Below are 18,344 nucleotides of genomic sequence, written 5' to 3'. Positions count from 1 at the left end.
TCTATTCCTCAAATGAAATGTCTTATTTCCAGTGTTCTTGTGAATATATATATATATATATATATATATATATGTATGTATTTTTTTTTTTTTTACTGATCTCTGTATATTTTGCCTCTAATTATTATCTGTAGTGATGCTTGAGTGAAATGGCATGTGTTAACTCATGACTACCTTTAAACACACTTCTCTGCCAATTTTAAGAGATAATTTTTCTGGCTGCAATAACATGGTTGACAGTTATTTTCTTTCAGGTATTTAAATATATTTTTCCATTCTCTCCTCACTTCAAGAATTGTTGACCAGACTTCTGGTATTTCTCTGGTATTTGGATCTTTTTATGTGGTTAGACATTGTTTCTTAACAGAGTTTAATATTAATTTTTGTTTTGCATTTTTGACACCTGATATGAAAGGGCAAGAAGGGGCCCAATCATTGTTACTGAAACAGAAACTCAGAGCAGAGCAACAAGAAGAAATGGCCGCTTCTCCAGTAAATACATCCCAGGTCAGTGTCATGTTCTTTTTTTTTTTTTTTTTTTGAGAATTGTTATGTATTAAAATCTTGTATGGTGTTTTAAATAAGAATGGCCCCCATAGACTCATGTGTTCAAGTTCTTGACCCATAGGGAGTGTCATTATTAGAAGGTGTGGCATTGTTGGAGTAGGTATGACCTTGTTGGAGGAAATGTGTCACTATGGCAATGGGCTTCGAGGTCTCAGATGCTCAAACTAGGCCTAGTGTCACTTTCGATTCTGCTGCCTGTGGATCAAGATGTAGAGCTCTCAGCTCCTTCTCCCCGTCACCATGTCTGCCTGCATGTCGCTGTGTTTCCTGCCATTACAAAAATGGACTAAACCTCTGAAACTGTAAGCCAGCCCCAATGAAATGTTTTCCTTTACAAGAGTTGCCTTGCTTATGGTTTCTGTTCACAGCAATAGAAACCCTAACTAAGACACATTGCAAGCCTTTCATTCTCTGCTTCTGAGAGTGTCATCTGAAGTGTTTGTCTCCCATGAATTCCTTTTTCTTCCGATAGTCAAGATGAACTCTTTAAATACATGTCTGCTGTGTACCACGGCCTTTTCTCCATTCAGTCCTCTCCAGACTCTTTGTGTGAGGGCAAATATTCACAGTGAAAACAAGACCTGTGCTTCCATTGTGACAGGTGTTCAAACAAATGTGTTGTTGTTCAGTTGCTACAAGGGTGGGTTTGTGTACTTATATATTAGTTATTAAGGCCTCGTGTGCCATTTAGGTTCAATTTGAGGGAGGTATCAGGTTTCCTTGAACTAGACTTATGAAAGTGCACATTCAAGGTGTTGAGCTCCTTGCTAGAATCGCTAGTAATTTTTTGGAAAAGAATTCAAAGATTTGCTATTTGGATCCATATTGGATCCTAATGCACTCTCAAGAGTGCTGAAGATGGCAGGCATGTGTGCCTCGATCATCCATGAAATTGATGTTTCTGTAAGGAGATGCACATTGTCGTCTACTCTTCCTCTCTTTGGCATTTGATATCATAGTGATGATGTGCCAGTGTTTGTTGACACCTGACATCTGTTCGTCTCAGGAAAGTTCGGAATTGCTCACATCATTCTCTTGATTCCGACGCTCAGCGATAACTTCCCAAACTAGGGAAAGGAGTCTTTTTTCTTTATCTTTTGTTTTTTTCAGACAGTGACCTCTTGTGAGTCTTTATGTAACATCATGTGGAATATAGCAGTAAGAATTTTTTGAGAGTGTTGAGTAATGTACATAAGCCATCACATTTCATGCAGAGATGATTACTCCTAATTGCTTTGCTCTGATCTTTCCCTTTGGAGGAGGAAGGCTCTCCTATCACCTTCTTTTTCTCGTTTGCTGAGCTACTGTTTCTCATAGGTAGAGATTATGAGAAGAGGCTGTAATGGGCACATTCACTTCTTTTTTTTTTATTTGGAGGGAGGTTCGGGCTGTGTTTTCACCATATAGCCCTGGCTGTCCTGGAATTCACTCTGTAGACTAGGCTGGCCTCGAACTCACAGAAATCTACCTGCCACCACCCCGTCCAGCCCTGTTTTACTTTTTTTTTTTTTCTTGGAAAATGTTTTACTTATTTAAGTTTTTATTTTGTTTTATGTACATGAGTGGTTGCCTGTATGTATATGTACCTGGTACCCACAGAGGCAAGAAGAGATCTCCAGATCACTAGGAACTAGAGTCAGGCTGTGTGCTGAGAACTGAACCAGTTTCCTCTGCAAGAACAGCAAGTGTTCTTAACCAATAAGCCATCTCTCCAGCCCCCAGGTTTAAATTTCTATTTTACATTCATGGCAAAACCAATATATAACGTTGTATCTTGTATTTTCCGAAAAATGAAGGAAGAACATAAGTAGTACTTGTCTGTATAACTGACAGTACAGCTCAAATACATTATATAAACCAAAATTTGACATTTCTTTTGAGCCTCTTTTATGAGCAATAACATAATTGAAATGAAGAGTTAGTATATTTTCACTTGATTTAATTCATCCCTTCCATTTCACAGAAACCTTTAAACTTCTGAAATTATAATTTGTCTGTATTGTATATTGTATATATAAATGTATATTGTATATACATTTAGAAAAAAATTATTTATGATATCAACTGTGGCTAATGCTGTTTTTTTTTTCTATTTACTTCATGATTGCCAATATATCCAGGTAAAAATATTCTCACAGACTGTACAACTTCATGTGTTAACGCTGGGAATATTGTCAGTATTGACTGTTGTTACTCTTCACTGTGTAAAAAAAATCAAAACTCTAACTTCAAATTCACCCGTGACTTCTGCCTTCCTTGTTCTTCCTCTTTGTTATACAAAGGGTGCAGCACTGAACCGGAACCATAGCATCCCAGCTAAGGGTGTTAAAATAGAGTCAGGTGAGGCCCAGCTGCAGACAAGATTGATTTAGTGTTGATATTATAGCACGATCAACAGTTGTAGCATTTAGAGACACCATTTTGCTCATCACAACCTTTCCATCTGAGATGTGACACTGTGATCCCATGTGACAGAAACCCCTATTTCATTAATGGTAGATTTCTATTTCTAAATCTTAAATTTTTATCTTATATTCCCTGAAAATATATCATTTGTGAGACTATTGTGTCATCCTGTTTTCAGTGTTGTGTGACAGACTGGGGAAATGGACATGCACACATACACGACTACACACCAGAAAAGGAGCCCATGATACATGGATACCACCAACTTGGTGAACCAATGAATTTTATTGAGGTTACTTACAGGAGTAGAAATGATTCAGACAGTTGCATCACCAAAGCCTATCCCTCAGCATGGCTGACATCTCACAAATCCTGGAAACCTGGAGCCCATTGCATTGCTGCCCGGCAGAGTAACAGGTTGGAGGGTGTCCTTTCCTGGTGGCTCATATGGTCTGAGCCTTTTCTAAGCAGCTCAGCTGGGGCTGTTAGGCTGGTCTCTGCTTCTTGCGAGGGCCCGTGCCTGTGCTCATCCGAGAGCCTTCTTTGCAGCTTGGCTTACAAAGTCAGAGAATGGCTTTCAGCGAGCGGTCTTTACTGTTCATATACTCTTGGGGAGGGAGGGACCTAAGAAACGTGGTCAATTTGAGTGGCATTCGTGAGTTGTTTACTTCCTGTTTTAATGAGTTTTTCTGCAGGGCAGAATGTTTCAAACTCTCAGGAAACTGCTATACAGCACACGGAGTTAGAATATACAATTAGCCGGGCGGTGGTGGCTCACGCCTTTAATCCCAGCACTCGGGAGGCAGAGCCAGGTGGATATCTGTGAGTTGGAGGCCAGCCTGGTCTACAGAGTGAGATCCAGGACAGGCACCAAAACTACACAGAGAAACACTGTCTCAAAAAAACAATATATATATATATATATATATATATATATATATATATATATATATTAAATTTTATTTTTAGATGTATGGGTGTTTTAGCCTAAATGTATGTCTGTGTACTACTTGCATGCCCGGTGCCCTTAGAGGCCAGAAGAAGGCAGTGGATCATGTGGAACTAGAGCTACAGGTGATTATGAGATGTCATCTAGGTCCTGGGAACCAAACACAGGACATCTGGAAGAACAAGCATTATTTTTGACTGCTAAGCTATGTCTCCATCCCCTCTAAAAAACATCTTAAAGAATAATTTTCCGGATGCTGGAAAGATGGCTCAGAGGTTAAGAGCACTGGCTGCTTTTCCAGAGATCCTGAGTTCAATTCCCGGCAACCACATGGTGGCTCACAACCATCTGTAATGAGATCTAGTGCCCTCTGCTGGCATGCAGGTATATATGCAGGCAGAACACTGTATACATAATAAATAAATCTAAAAAAAAAAAAAAAGAATAATTTTCCTGCCTCACCTACATCACAAAAATATCCCTAGGTCCTTATACGTCTTTTATCTAGGAAAGCATTCTGCCCAGTAGCACATGATAAAACTCTTAAATTTCCATTATAGGGTCTGCTAACATTTGGGGACGTGGCTTTGGACTTCTCCCAGGAGGAGTGGGAATGCCTGGACTCTGCTCAGAGGGCTTTGTACATTGATGTGATGTTGGAGAATTACAGCAACCTGGTCTCTGTGGGTAAGAACAGTTTTCTAGCAAAATTCCTGCTTTTGTATTTATTTGGTTTATAGGTGTATAAATTCTCTGCAGCTGTCTAGAAGCTATAGGAAATTCTGGTTAAAAAAAATTTATGGAATTTTCCTAAGTCATCTGAAAAAATGACAAATGCTCTTAATTACTGACCCATCTCTCCAAGCCTCTTACCAAGTTTTTAATGAAATATTTAAAGTTAAAAGAAAGTTAAATGTGTGTAGCAGAAATATGCATTACAATACACTTAGTAAGTTGAATATTTTCATTTTAGTATTGCATTAAACTATACTTCAGCTGTTTCTCGGGGGTGGATGGCGAGATTTAAAAAGAGAAAAATATTTTAAACATAATCCTTCAGAGAGCTCTTTTCCCAAAGTTGTTTACTTTTTCGTCATCTGTTTGTCCCTTGTTCTGCAAGTAATGCAGTTTAGAGAGGAATGAGAGTTCTGTTATCAGTCCCCACAGTGTGATGGAGATCAAAATGAAGCTTCTGAACACTCATAATGATAGTGAAAGTAAAAAGCCCTCCACTAAGAGCCCTATTCTAAATAATTATTACTTGTCTTAGAGAACTTAAGGTGACATCAGCTATTGAATCTGTTAACTCATGAGTCAATCCTCATTATCCCTAATTGTGCTCATTTCCCAGAGAACCATTGCATGTGTGGTAAATTCGAGAAGGTCTTGGATCAAGACTCTAACTACATTGTCCATCAGCTTGTGAATATCGAAGAGAAGTCTTACAAATACAGTCAGCTTGGCAAACTGATTCATGAATCCTCCCAGTGTACACCTTATAACACAAGTGATACTGTAGAAAACTGCATCAGCTACACATGCAGTAACCACAGAGATGCCTCTACTGACTCATCCAACCTAAACAGACATAAAAGTGTGCACACTGGAGAAGACCTTTTCAAATATAAAGAGTGTGGCAAATGTTTAAGCTTAGGTTCCAGTATTAGTCTAAATCAGAGTATCCACACTCTGAAAATAGAGCACAAGCATACAGAGAGTGATAAACTTTTGGGCTCTGCACACAGACTTGTGCAGCAAAGAATTCATAGTGGAGAGAAAGCACACAACTGGGGGAAATGCTTCAGGAGCTGCTCAAACCTCAGTACCCATCAGAGACTTCATACTGGAGAGAAGCCATGGAAATGTAAAGAATGCGGTAAGTCCTTTAAGTGGTTGTCTCACCTTAAAACCCATTGCAGAATCCACACTGGAGAGAAACCTTACAAATGTAATGAATGTGATAAGGGCTTTTCTCGGTTATCTAGACTTAAAAGCCATTACAGAATCCACACTGGAGAGAAACCTTATAAATGTGAGGAATGTGGTAAGTGCTTTTCTCGATTATCGAGACTTAAAAGCCATTACAGGATCCACACTGGAGAGAAACCTTACAAATGTAAGGAATGTGGCAAAGCCTTTACCCACTGCACGGGTCTTAGTACACATCAGAAAATTCATACTGGGGAGAAGCCCCACAAATGCAAAGACTGTGGTAAAGCCTTTTATCTGTTGTCAACACTTAAGGAACATTACAGAGTCCACACGAGAGAGAAGCCTTACAAGTGCAAAGAATGTGGTAAGTTCTTTCACTGGTTGTCGGGCCTTAAAAGCCACTACAGGATTCACACTGGAGAGACGCCGTACAAATGTGCGGAGTGTGACAAATCATTTTCTCAGTTGTCAAGACTTAAAAGCCATTACAGAACCCATACTGGGGAGAAATCTCGCAAATGTGTAGAGTGTGACAAATGCTTTACCCGCTGCACAGCTCTTAAAAGGCATCAGAAAATTCATGCTGATGAAAAACCCTACAAATGTGAAGAGTGCAGCAAGTGTTTTTATGTGTTCTCACACCTTAAAAGCCATTGTAGAACCCACACTGGGGAGAAACCCTACAAATGTGAGGAATGTGGTAAGTGCTTTTCTCAGTTGTCAAAACTTAAAAACCATTACAGGATCCATACTGGAGAGAAACCTTACAAATGTAAGGAATGTGACAAGTCCTTTACCCACTGCACAGCTCTTAGTACACATCAGAAAATTCACACTGGGGAGAAACCTTACTCATGCAAAGACTGTGGTAAAGCCTTTTATTTGTTGTCAAGACTTAAGGAACATTACAGAGTCCACACTGGAGAGAAACCATACAAGTGCAACGAATGTGGTAAGTTCTTTCATTGGTTGTCGAACCTTAAAAGACATTCCAGAATCCACACTGGAGAGAAACCCTACAAATGTGGAGAATGTGACAAGTCCTTTACCCACTGCTCGAGTCTTAAGGCTCATCAGAAAATTCATGCTGGGGTGAAGCCCTACAAATGTGAAGTATGTGGCAAGTCCTTTTATTGGCTGTCAAACCTTAAAACCCATTCCAGAATCCACACTGGAGAGAAACCGTACAAATGTAATGAATGTGACAGATCCTTTACCCAGCGATCTCTTCTTACAAAGCACAACAGGATCCATACTGGAGAAAAACACGAACATAAGAAACTTGTGAGAGCTTTTAATGAATGATTAAATCATAGAAATCCCAAGAGTGTATACTGAAGAAAAATTCTTCAGCTGTAGCAATATTTAAAAATCATTCCTAAGAACATTTTACTTGTTCAACCTCAAAAAATTCATGAGGATAAATTGTAATCAGAAAATTAATACCAGAAAGAAACTACTTTTGTGAAATCCTCATGTCTTGTACATTAGGAATTTCATATCTTGTAATTCCATGCTAGAGAGCCCAAGAACTGCACTGAATTTTTCAAAGTTTTTACCTGGTGTTAAGATTATAGCTACATCTGAAAACTCATCCTGAAGGGAAAACCCAGAAAACTCCTAGCAAGAGCATGAGAAACGTTAAAGACATAACCTGTGAATGTGACACATGTACATGCATATGCACAGCTAGGAAATCCCAAAAAGTATGCAGGAACACCATTTTTCAGTACTCAAGAAAGTTGGAGAAGTATTTACTCCAACTGAAAAGCACAGTGATTCACATAGAAACGCTAAGACACAATCGACATTAGACAGACAAGCATGTTACAAAGAAGAAAATCAAGTGCGTAAGTGAATTTGTCCTGTATTTGAGTGGAGGAAGATAGTTCTGTTTGAGTAAATATAATAGTATTCTTACTGACATTTTGGTAGTACTACTGTTGGGATTTGCTGAAATGTAAACACAGTGGTTTGTTTAAACTTGGATACGTCCGTGCTCTCTTGCTTACGGATGGTTTTATGATAATGTGTATCAGTTGTTGCTGCATCAGTGCTGATGAACCTGAGACAGGCGTCAGGGAAGTTAGATAGTTAGGGACTGGTCACTAACCATCTGTGGGCACAGATCAAATGGACAAGACTCCTGAGGGCAAATTCAGAGGATCCTGGGGTCAAAACTCTTCTTCGTGCAGGTGCTGCACAGACCAAGGCACCTCTGCTTGGTGACCTTTTGGTAACTACCCTGGTTCATGACAGTGTTCCGGTCCAAGGAGAATTCTGTCATTGTGTGCCTGGGAAGACTACTCCTTTTTCACCACTTTCCCCTGACTGTTGGTTACTGGTTCACTGTTTAAAGCAGCCTTCGCCACCCGAGCAGAGTCCTGTCTTGGAATCCCTTTGGTCCCAGGCGTTATTCTCCCCTTTTGTTTCTGACACATGGTGTTTACCCGGAGTTCAGTTCTCTTTGTGTGTGGGCAGGATTCTGAGGTCATAGGTGCCGCCATTGGAACTTGCTGCCAGCTGCTCCCAGAAATCTACTGTGTGTTTTAGCTCCATGAAGAATTAGTAGCCTAAGCACACTTCATCACTATAGCACAAATGGAGATGAGCTTTATTTGCAGGAGAAGGAGGAATACACTTACATATGAGGTAAGTATGCTGGGCAACAGGAAGAGAAAAGGGCTATCCTGGCATTCAGCAGGCAGAGGCAGGGGCATCTCAAAAACATTTTACAGATCCCTGAAAAAAAATGGGCAAATCCATGGAATTAGTGATTTCTATCTGGATGTCCTCAGTGAAATGTATGTGGAAAAATAGAGATATCAGAGGAAAATAAAATCGAATATTAGAGAATGTGTAGTTGTGTTGAACAGTGTACGCCATGAAACTCACACGTTTGCCTTCTTTGGAAATGGTGAATAATAACTGTAAGTTTCCATCCTTAGTAAAGTAACATTCCTCCTATTGTAATCTACATTTTTTTTTGTAAAACCACATGCAATTTTGTAATATTTTGCAACTCTGTGTAAGGTGATTTTTTAAATAAATAAAACATCTGTGTTTAATTACATTGAAATTACATTGAAATTCAGTGAGTAAATATGATCTAGCCTCCAGCCTGAACCTCTCACACCCTAGTTTAATGAGTGAGGAGTACAGGATAATTTGCAAGGCTTACTAAAGCATTGGAGAGCCCGCAATCAAAATCTTTCCATAGCACATAAGCCTTAGATGATTTCACATAACCTTGTCAAAGTTTGTATTTCAGGTTGGAGGTGTTATGATGAATTTAACAGAAATTACTTGACAGTGAAATTAGAATCTTAATTCACAGTTATGGAGGTTTTTCTTACAAACCTCCAGGCACTCTTTTTTCTTTGTATCTAACTCTGGTTAACCACTTGAACACAGAGATTAGGCTTTTCCTTTGTATTTAAATAAATATCTTAGTATATTAGAGTTGAGTTTATTGATTTAGAATTTCATGTATGTGCATCATGCATTTGGATATACTCACCCCTGCAAGCCCTCCAACTTCTCCCCAACTTTCCCCACCGCCATACTATTTCTTCATATCTTCATGTGCTCTTTTTTTTTTTTTTAGTGCTCGAGTCCACTTAGTGCCAACTGTATGTACATGGGTGTAAAATCAGTCTGCTAGATCATGAATAACCTTTTGGGGGCCATATCTCCAAAGAAAACTAATTGTACTCCACTCAAATTCAGGACAAATCCACTTACATGATCATTAGGTTTTCTTCTTTGCAACACACTTGTTTGGCTAATGTCTATTGTGTCTTAATTTTTCTATATGAGTCACTGTGCTTTTCAGTTGGAGTAAATACTTCTCCAACTTTCTTGAGTACTGAAAAATGATTTTCCTGCATCCTCTTTGGGATTTCCTAGCTGTACATGTACATGTGTCACACCCACAGGTTATGACTTTAACATTTCTCATGCTCTTGCTATTTGTGGGGTTTGTCTCCATCTAGTGGTGTAAAGAGCCCCTCTCCCTAGCCGTGCTGGGATTTGAGCTGCATCAAACTTGCCATGTGGTCACAGGTGCCGTTGTTCAGGTGTGCAGTAACAGTGCCATGTGGGAGATGAGGAAAACAGATCAGCCATGCCTGGGATTTACTTTCTTAGAAACACAGAGACCCATGGGCTGAACACACAGTACATCTAACTTAGGTTTTATTTAGTATAGCTAGATTGTGGTCAGATAAGTAAGAGCAATCCTCCAGTGACGGAGACTTCTCTCTTTTGCCCATCCCATTAATTGCTTGGATCTTGTGGTCCCAGCCCTGTGAATGAAAATGGCAAAGGTGTAGAAGAACATGGCCAGACAGAGAAGTGTTTCTGAGTCAATATTCCTCCCAAAATTTTAATGTAGAAGTCATGGTATTGAGACTTCATAATGAGGATTATCTCCTTATACCCTAGCCTGACCTCTTAACATTAGTAATGTGAAATTTGTGATATTATTAATAGATTTACCATAATAATTAGACTTATTCTTAACCCTTAACAATAGTGTGTGTGTGTGTGTGTTAATATTTCTCTTTAATGTCATGATTCTTTTTTTTTTTAAGATTTATTTATTTATTATGTACACAGTGTTCTGTCTGCACGTATCCCTGCAGGCCAGAAGAGGGCACCAGATCTCATTACTGATGGTTGTAAGCCACCATGTGGTTGCTGGGAATTGAACTCAGGACCTTTGGAAGAGCAAGCAGTGCTCTTAACCTCTAAGCCATCTCTCCAGCCCCAATGTCATGATTCTTTATAGGTTCTGAGATGAGTAAGTAATCACATGTTCTTTATGAAAGTCCATGTAATTAAAAGAGTTGTGGAGTGTTATTCTACAGTCAAATCGAGCAGGATACTCAGGAGTCAGCTGAAGAGAAGAAAGGACTCTGGCAGCTGGGGAACCTTGCTGTGGGATGTTCTGTATGGCAAATATGTTGCTCTGATTGGTTAGTAAATAAAACACTGATTGGCCAGTAGTCAGGCAGGAGGAAGTATAGGCAGGACAAGGAGGAGAATAAAGCTGGGAAGTGGAAGGCTGTGTCAGAGACACTGCCAGCCGCCACGATGACAAACAGCATGTGAAGATGCCGGTAAGCCACGAGCCACGTGGCAAGGTATAGATTTATACAAATGGGTTCATTTAAGATGTAAGAACAGTTAGCAAGAAGCCTGGTACAGCCATACAGTTTGTTAGCAATATAAGTCTCTGTGTTTACTTGGTTGGGTGTGAGCGGCTGTGGGACTGGCAGGTGAGAGAGATTTGCCCTGACCATGCCCTGACCTAGCTACAGAACCTTTTCTGGATGATAATGCAGATTCCCTCCATCATGAGAATGAGGTTTCAGAATGTGGAGAGATGACTCATTGGTTAAAAGCACTGTTTTTCCAGAGGACTGGAGTTCGAGTCCCAGCACTTACTTGGTAGCTTACAACCTGTAACTACAAATTTGAAGTTCCAAGGGATCTGACACCTCTGACTCCTGGGCCACCAGGCCAGAACATTGTGTACATACAAACATGTTGGCAAAACACTCATAGATAATGTAACAGAGTCACAGGCATGAATGATGAGAGAAAAGTATTACCGGTCCCAAAGGTGTTAACACGAAGCAGGAAAGTTTCTGTAGCTTAGATTCTGGATGAATGGTGGAATCATGGTTCTCATACATGTGTGGAACCTGCTGCTGGTACCAGGAGGGACAGGAAAACCGTGGCCCAGAGCATGACTCCCAATCAAGACATCAGGGGTTGATGGCATCCCTGCATGGTGAGGCACTTTGCTGCTCCACAGAACAGTGTCCTAAGTCTGTTGACTTTGTGATATTATTGTTACTGCCTTTGCCTGTTTCATACACTGGGATGGTAACGTTTATCAGACCATGAACCATCAAGCACAGGAAGACAAAGTTGCTAGTACACTTGGTAGCCTTTATACTCACCTGTGACCACCCTGGGGCTGTTGGTGGTGTCCTTAAAGATTACCAAGAAGTAAGTGCTGACAAACACAGCCCTGCACATCTTTGAACAGAGAAAAGGAGTTAGCATCAATTATTAGAATTTACATTTGGGAGAAATGCCATCAGTATAAATTAAAAGGATATGTTACAGGACTGATATCAATTACTAAATTCTTACCTTTTTTTTTTTTTTATCTTTTCTTTCTTTTTGAGGCAGGGTCTCACTGTGTACATCTGGCTGTACTAGTGTCCTGGAACTCACTAAGTAGACCAGGCTGGCTTCGAACAGAGATCCACCTGCCTCTGCCTCCTGAATGCTGGGATTAAAAGTATTAAAAGTGTGTGCCGCCATGCCTGGTTAAACTAATTTTTAATGGGTAAGAAATATGTATTTATGGGGCTGGAGAGATGACTCAGAGGATAAGAGCACTGGCTGTTCTCGAAGAGGTCCTGAGTTCAATTCCCAGCAACCACATGGTGGCTCACAACCATCTGTAATGAGATCTGACACCCTGTTCTGGCATGCAGGCAAAACACTGCATATGTAATAAATAAATCTTTAAAAAAAAAAAAAAAAGAAGAAAGAAAGATGTATTTATGAAGCACTGTGATATTTTTTTTTTAAAGATTTATTTATTTATTATGTATACAGCATGTATGACTGCAGGCCAGAAGAGGGCACCAGATCTCATTACAGATGGTTGTGAGCCACCATGTGGTTGCTGGGAATTGAACTCAGGACCTCTGGAAGAGCAGTCAGTTCTCTTAACCTCTGAGCCATCTCTCCAGCCGGCACTGTGATATTTTTATCTATATACAACACTTTAAAAATATATTTTATGAGGGCTGGAGAGATGGCTCAGAGGTTAAGAGCACTGGCTGCTCTTCCAGAGGTCCTGAGTTCAATTCCCAGCATCCACATGCTCACAACCATCTATAAGGAGATCTTGTGCCCTCTTCTGGCATCCAAATATATGCCCAGGCAGAAGACTGTATACACAATAAATAAATTTTATATATGAATGCCTTCCCTGAATGTGATGGTTTGAATGAGAATGGCTCCTATAGTATTTGAATGCTTAGTCATCAGGGAGTTGCTCTACTGGAAAAAGATTAGGATGTGTGGCCTTGTTGAAAGAGGTGTGTCACTGGGGGTGTGTTTGAGGTTTCAAAAGCTCACACCAGGTACAGTGTCTGTGTGTCTCTGTCTGTCTCCTTCCCTCTGTCTCTCTTTCTTCCTTGCTAGGTATGTGGATCAGGATGCAGCTAGGCTCCAGCCACATGATAATAGACTAACCGTCTGAAACTTTAAGCAATCCCCCAATTAAATGCTTTTTCTATAAGAGTTGCCTTGGTTGTGGTGTCTCTTCACAGCAGCAGAACAGTGATTAATATACTACATGTAGTAATGTGCACCACCTGTGTGCCTGCTGCCCATCGGATTCTGAAAAGAATATAACTCTCTGAACTGGAGTTACGGATGGTTGTGAGTGCTGGAATCAGAGACTCTGGAACAGCAACAAGTGCTCTGAACCACTGAGGCATCTCTTCGGGCTCTCTCTATATACATTTTAAGTCATTAATTCAATTAGCACAACAGATACCTCATAAAATTGACATGATATTAAACTTTATAAACCAGAGAAGACATGAGATTCTTTGTAGACTGAAAAATACTGAGCTGGGCAGTGGTAGCACATACTTTTAATCTCAGCATGCAGGAGGCAAAAGCAAGTGAATCTCTGAGTTAGAGGCCAGCCTGGTCTACAGAGTGAGTTCCAGGACTACACCAGAGAAACCCTGTCTCGTGGGCAGGTGGGGAGTGGCTCTTTCTTAAATGCTGCCCATGGAATTTTAGAAATGAAAGAGTCTTACCAAACAGCAACTCAAATCATCAGAGGGGCATATTTATTCTCACAATTTGTTACTTCAGACAACAGCGTAAAAGATATTTCTATTCTCATTGAAATTTTGATACACTGATTCTGCACATTTTTATGTAGTCCTCGTTGATGTATCTTCATGTTTATTTCAAGTGTGGAGTCATACAGATCTCTACATGGACACAGGACACCACAGAAGTGGCGGTGACTCTTTGCTGTCTCAGCGCATACCTCAGGAATCACTCCTCTTTCCTAATCCTGGCATCATCCAGGATTAGGTTCAAAAATATGAAGCCCCTTACCCACAAGCTCATTTCCCCACAGTCTTTGCATTCCTCTTAGAGATTCTACCTACTTTAGTAAAATATAAACACTTGACTCCCCTGCTGTAGTGAGCGAGCTCAGGGCTCTTGTGCTCACAGGCTGTGTGAGGGTGCAGAGAACAGGCCCCTAGTTATGTCTTTGTGATTCTGTGATGTCACCTTCTCTCAGGGCTGTAATTGCCTGAGGTGGCAGTTTGGTCACCTCAGAAAACCTGAGAAACATTCCTCATTATCACCAAAAATGTTTTAGAGTCTCCACAGAGACTGCTTAATGTGGAATCTTTTCCTTTCTGTGTGTGGATGCGCAGGGGTGTACCTAGACAATAGTAGGGGTACTGTCTAATTCATCCATGAATTATTGATAAAAATGTAAGAGATCATCTAGTTCAATCCTTGAAGACACTCCACTGACACTCATAGGAATTCATAGTAACACTTAGGGCAGATTCCAAAGTAAAGTGTAGACGTAAAGGAAAATACTCATCTCTCTGTTGTAGAATATTTTCCTTCCTGCAGATAAAATGTGGATCTCATGCACAATGGAGTAGTGCTCCTTAGGGGTGATGATAGTCTATCCATTAATAAAGAGTACAGTTTAAGATCCATGTATTTTCTCCGCCTTTATGGCAGATCAGAACTATAATTTCTTTTTTTTTTTTTTTTTTTTTGGTTTTTCGAGACAGGGTTTCTCTGTGTAGCTTTGCGCCTTTCCTGGAACTCACTTGGTAGCCCAGGCTGGCCTCAAACTCACAGAGATGCGCCTGGCTCTGCCTCCCGAGTGCTGGGATTAAAGGCGTGCGCCACCACCGCCCGGCCCAGAACTATAATTTCTAAAAGCACACTATATAACAGTTTTGAGTGCTTCCCACCAATGTCAACAGTAATGCCTAACAATGTACTATGAAACTGTTGGTGGCTTACTAAGATTCATTTGGGTTTGACCTGGGGGATCTTCCTCATCTTCCCATCCTCTTACATCCTATTTGTTCTATACAATATTTTAATACTATTCCCAAAGGAAAAATAACCATACACAAAGACACAATTGTATCTAGGCAAGTATATAGTTATACAACTAAAAACATGATAATACATTTTCAATGACCCAATTAAAAATCAATTAAATACTTTCTAGACATTTTACCAAAAGCAAATACAAATGACTACCAGATAAATAAGGTTCCACATATATAATGATTAGAAAGATGGGATAAAATGAACAATGAGATAGTATGGTGACAATGGCTATAATCGTAAACATCACTAGGGCTGATGAGCGTGTTGGCCAATGTAGCATGCAAGTGCCCTGTCCATGGACAAAAGTATTAGGACAGCATTATGTAAAGGTAGTGGGAAGTAATACAAAAAGCCTAAAACCATCCTGGACATACTCAAAGGAAATAATTCCTTGTGGGCTAGAGATACATATAGTCACCGATAATTCACAGAACATGGAATCAGCCTTAATGTCCATCAACAAATGAGTCAATAGCATGTGTAGGGTGGCTACCCACCAACCCCACAGTTAGAGTTTTCTTGAGTAAGAGTAGCAGGAAACATTAGTTAGAAGGATTTTGAGTGTGGAGATGAACAGAGGCATCTGGAATAGGCCAGACTGAACTGGGCCATGAGGAGGGGGTGGAGCAAGAGAGGAAGAGAAAAGCGAGGGAAGAAGAGAGGGCAGCTGGATGAAGAGATGTCCAGGAGCGGAGCCAAGAGCAGAACCAAGAGACGGCATAGCCAAAATGGCTGAGTGATATAGGGGTCAGAAGCTGGAGGAAGGGAAGGGAAGGACAGGGGCTGGAGAGGTTTAGGGTGGGGGCGGCGTATGCCACCCAGGATGGCTCTGTAAAAGGTACTTGTGAGTGGAGACAGAGGGAGCCTAGAGGCCAGCTTACTTTGATATGCTAATAGGCACCACAGTCATAGGTTAATGGAAGAGCCACATGTCCCTTTTGTCAGGGATATGGGAATGACTCTTTTTAGCAAGTAAGAATTATCTTTTTACATTCCTGAGGGAATTCTGCCTTTTGTCTAAATGCCAGACTTTGGGAAAAGGAATTTCTTGGGACCCTAACAATATTGGTCAAAGTCTTCTCTACAGAGACGCCAAGGCCTCTGTGGTCAACTTATCAGAAGGGGCCCTGGCTTAAAGGGCAAGGACCAAAATACTCCTTTTTTCCCCCTTCACTCCCTTATCCTTGATGGACAGCTTTACCAGCTTTATAATATTAACCCTAAATAACATTAAGATTAAGGTTAAAAATAACTCACTTCCCCCAAATGGTTAATGCTTAACAAAGTTAGCAGAAACTTAAGTGATTATATTGATTAGACAAACAGTTTCTAAAGTCAGTTTAGTTATCATTATAGCTTAGGGATTTTAATACTTTTTTTTTTTGGTTTTTTGAGATAGGGTTTCTCTGTGTAGCTTTGTGCCTTTTCTGGAACTCACTTGGTAGCCCAGGCTGACCTCGAACTCACAGAGATCCGCCTGCCTCTGCCTCCCGAGTGCTGGGATTAAAGGCGTGCGCCACCACCGCCCGGCCTGATTTTAATAAATTTTAATAATTAAACATATATTAGCCTTAAGTGCCATCCTTCAGAAATTGTCTATAACATATTTAGACATGACTTCATGCTAAAATTTTATGGTATTGTCCTCATCTTTCATTTCTTAAACTGTTAGGATAAAATTTATTTTAATATATATACGTCCTTATCTAAAATATTTTTGTAACCTTCCTCCCACCCTATGCTGTGGTCTCACAGATCCTGAGAAAGAAAGTTTTCATTTCACCATGAGCCCTGGAGATGTCAATGACTTGGAGAGGGAAGCATTCCTGCAAATAAGGTATGGAAGCAGACACAGAGCCGAAACCGCCATCTTAACCCTGCATGTTATGTTTTAGATGAAAAAAGACACTTTAAATGCCTTATAATCTCATCACCTATTATGAGGGTTTTTTTTTTCATTTTAAGATGGGACATTTCTTGTCGAAATATCCCTTTAATTTTTTGTTTGTTTGTTTGTTTGTTTGTTTGTTTTTCGAGGGTTTCTCTGTGTAGCTTTGTGCCTTTTCCTGGATCAAAGATCCGCCTGGCTCTGCCTCCCAAGTGCTGGGATTAAAGGCGTGTGCCACCACCGCCCGGCTTGTTTTCGTTTTGAGACAGAGTCTTATTTATGCAGCCTTGGCTGCCCTGTAACTCTCTCTGTAGACCAAGGAGCCTGGAACTCACAGAGATCTACCTGCCTCTTCCATCTGAGTGCTGGGATTAAAGACATGTACCAGGCCCAGCTTATCATTTTTCTAGAATTTTTTTGCAGGGGAGGAGAGTTTTACTTTTTGAGGTTTTTCTGTTTCATAGTTTGGACTTTGAGTTCCTGGAACCATGTCTACATCACTAGTCTGATTTCTGATTGTTAACAATATAATTTCCAAGTCCTTTATGTTGTTGTTGCATATTAAGAACTTTTAATGCCCCTCGAGGCTCAAACCACCCTGAATGAAGGCCACTGTTCCACAGAATGTCTGGAGTCTCTCTGGAGTTACTATATCATGAATATCCTCCGTTAAAGCTTTTTCATCATATATTTTAAGGTATTAAAATTGCCGTTAGCCATCTGTTGCCACTGATGCACAGGAGGGAAGGTTTCAGAAAGTTGGATTGGTTTTATTCTTTTGTACCAAAACACGGCCACTTTCCTCCCAGATATTCCTCAGGTGCTTCTTGGCATGTGGCAGGATCATGTAAGCCTGAACCCATCCTAAATTCTCAGTGAGGGGCCGGGAATCCCAGAGGTAGAAGGAACTTTTTAGCCCTTTGAGGGCCACAGTGGCCCGGCTCAAGGATGACACACTCACTTGCTGCAGTCCACTTATGACCTTAGTCCAAAGCTGAGCCCAAGTGTAGTTAAACAGCTTTTTATACCCCTGTTGTTTCCTTGTCCTATTATATATTTCCCTGTCGTGTATATGTGTGTGTGTGTGTATACATATATATGTCTCATATATATCATGAGAGGAAAATGCATATATACAAGTATAAACACATATGTGTACACAGAGACATACATATAGAGAGTAGTTTTCGTTTTTTTTCAAACAGAATTTCTCTGTGTAGCCCTGGCTGTACTGGAACTCCCTCTGTAGACCAGGCTAGCCTTGAACTCAGGCATCCACCTGCCTCTGCCTCCCAAGGGCTGGGATTAAAGGCCTGCGCCACCACTCCTGGCGAGAATGACACCTACATTTTGGTTGTCTCCGTTAAGCTTGCTGAACAGAGCCAGCTA

The 18,344-nt window shown here is 40.4% G+C and overlaps 1 protein-coding gene across 1 annotated transcript in view; it reads left to right on the top strand.

Moving 5' to 3' along the window:
• LOC128095691 (zinc finger protein 721-like) overlaps window positions 1–8,925 on the top strand; it is a 71,482-nt gene extending 62,557 nt beyond the window's left edge. Inside the window, 1 exon segment of the mRNA XM_052714900.1 lies at window positions 5,756–8,925. Within this exon segment, the coding sequence (XP_052570860.1) occupies window positions 5,756–7,159 (1,404 nt within the window). The 3' untranslated portion in view covers window positions 7,160–8,925.
• The last annotated feature ends 9,419 nt before the right edge of the window (window positions 8,926–18,344 follow it).

Source organism: Peromyscus californicus, unplaced genomic scaffold (assembly GCF_007827085.1).
Source record: "Peromyscus californicus insignis strain IS unplaced genomic scaffold, ASM782708v3 Scaffold_4__1_contigs__length_199733344, whole genome shotgun sequence".
NCBI classification, from domain to species: Eukaryota; Metazoa; Chordata; class Mammalia; order Rodentia; family Cricetidae; genus Peromyscus; species Peromyscus californicus.
The sequence above is the reverse complement of the archived record's forward strand: the minus strand, read 5'-3'. Positions and strand labels throughout refer to the sequence as shown.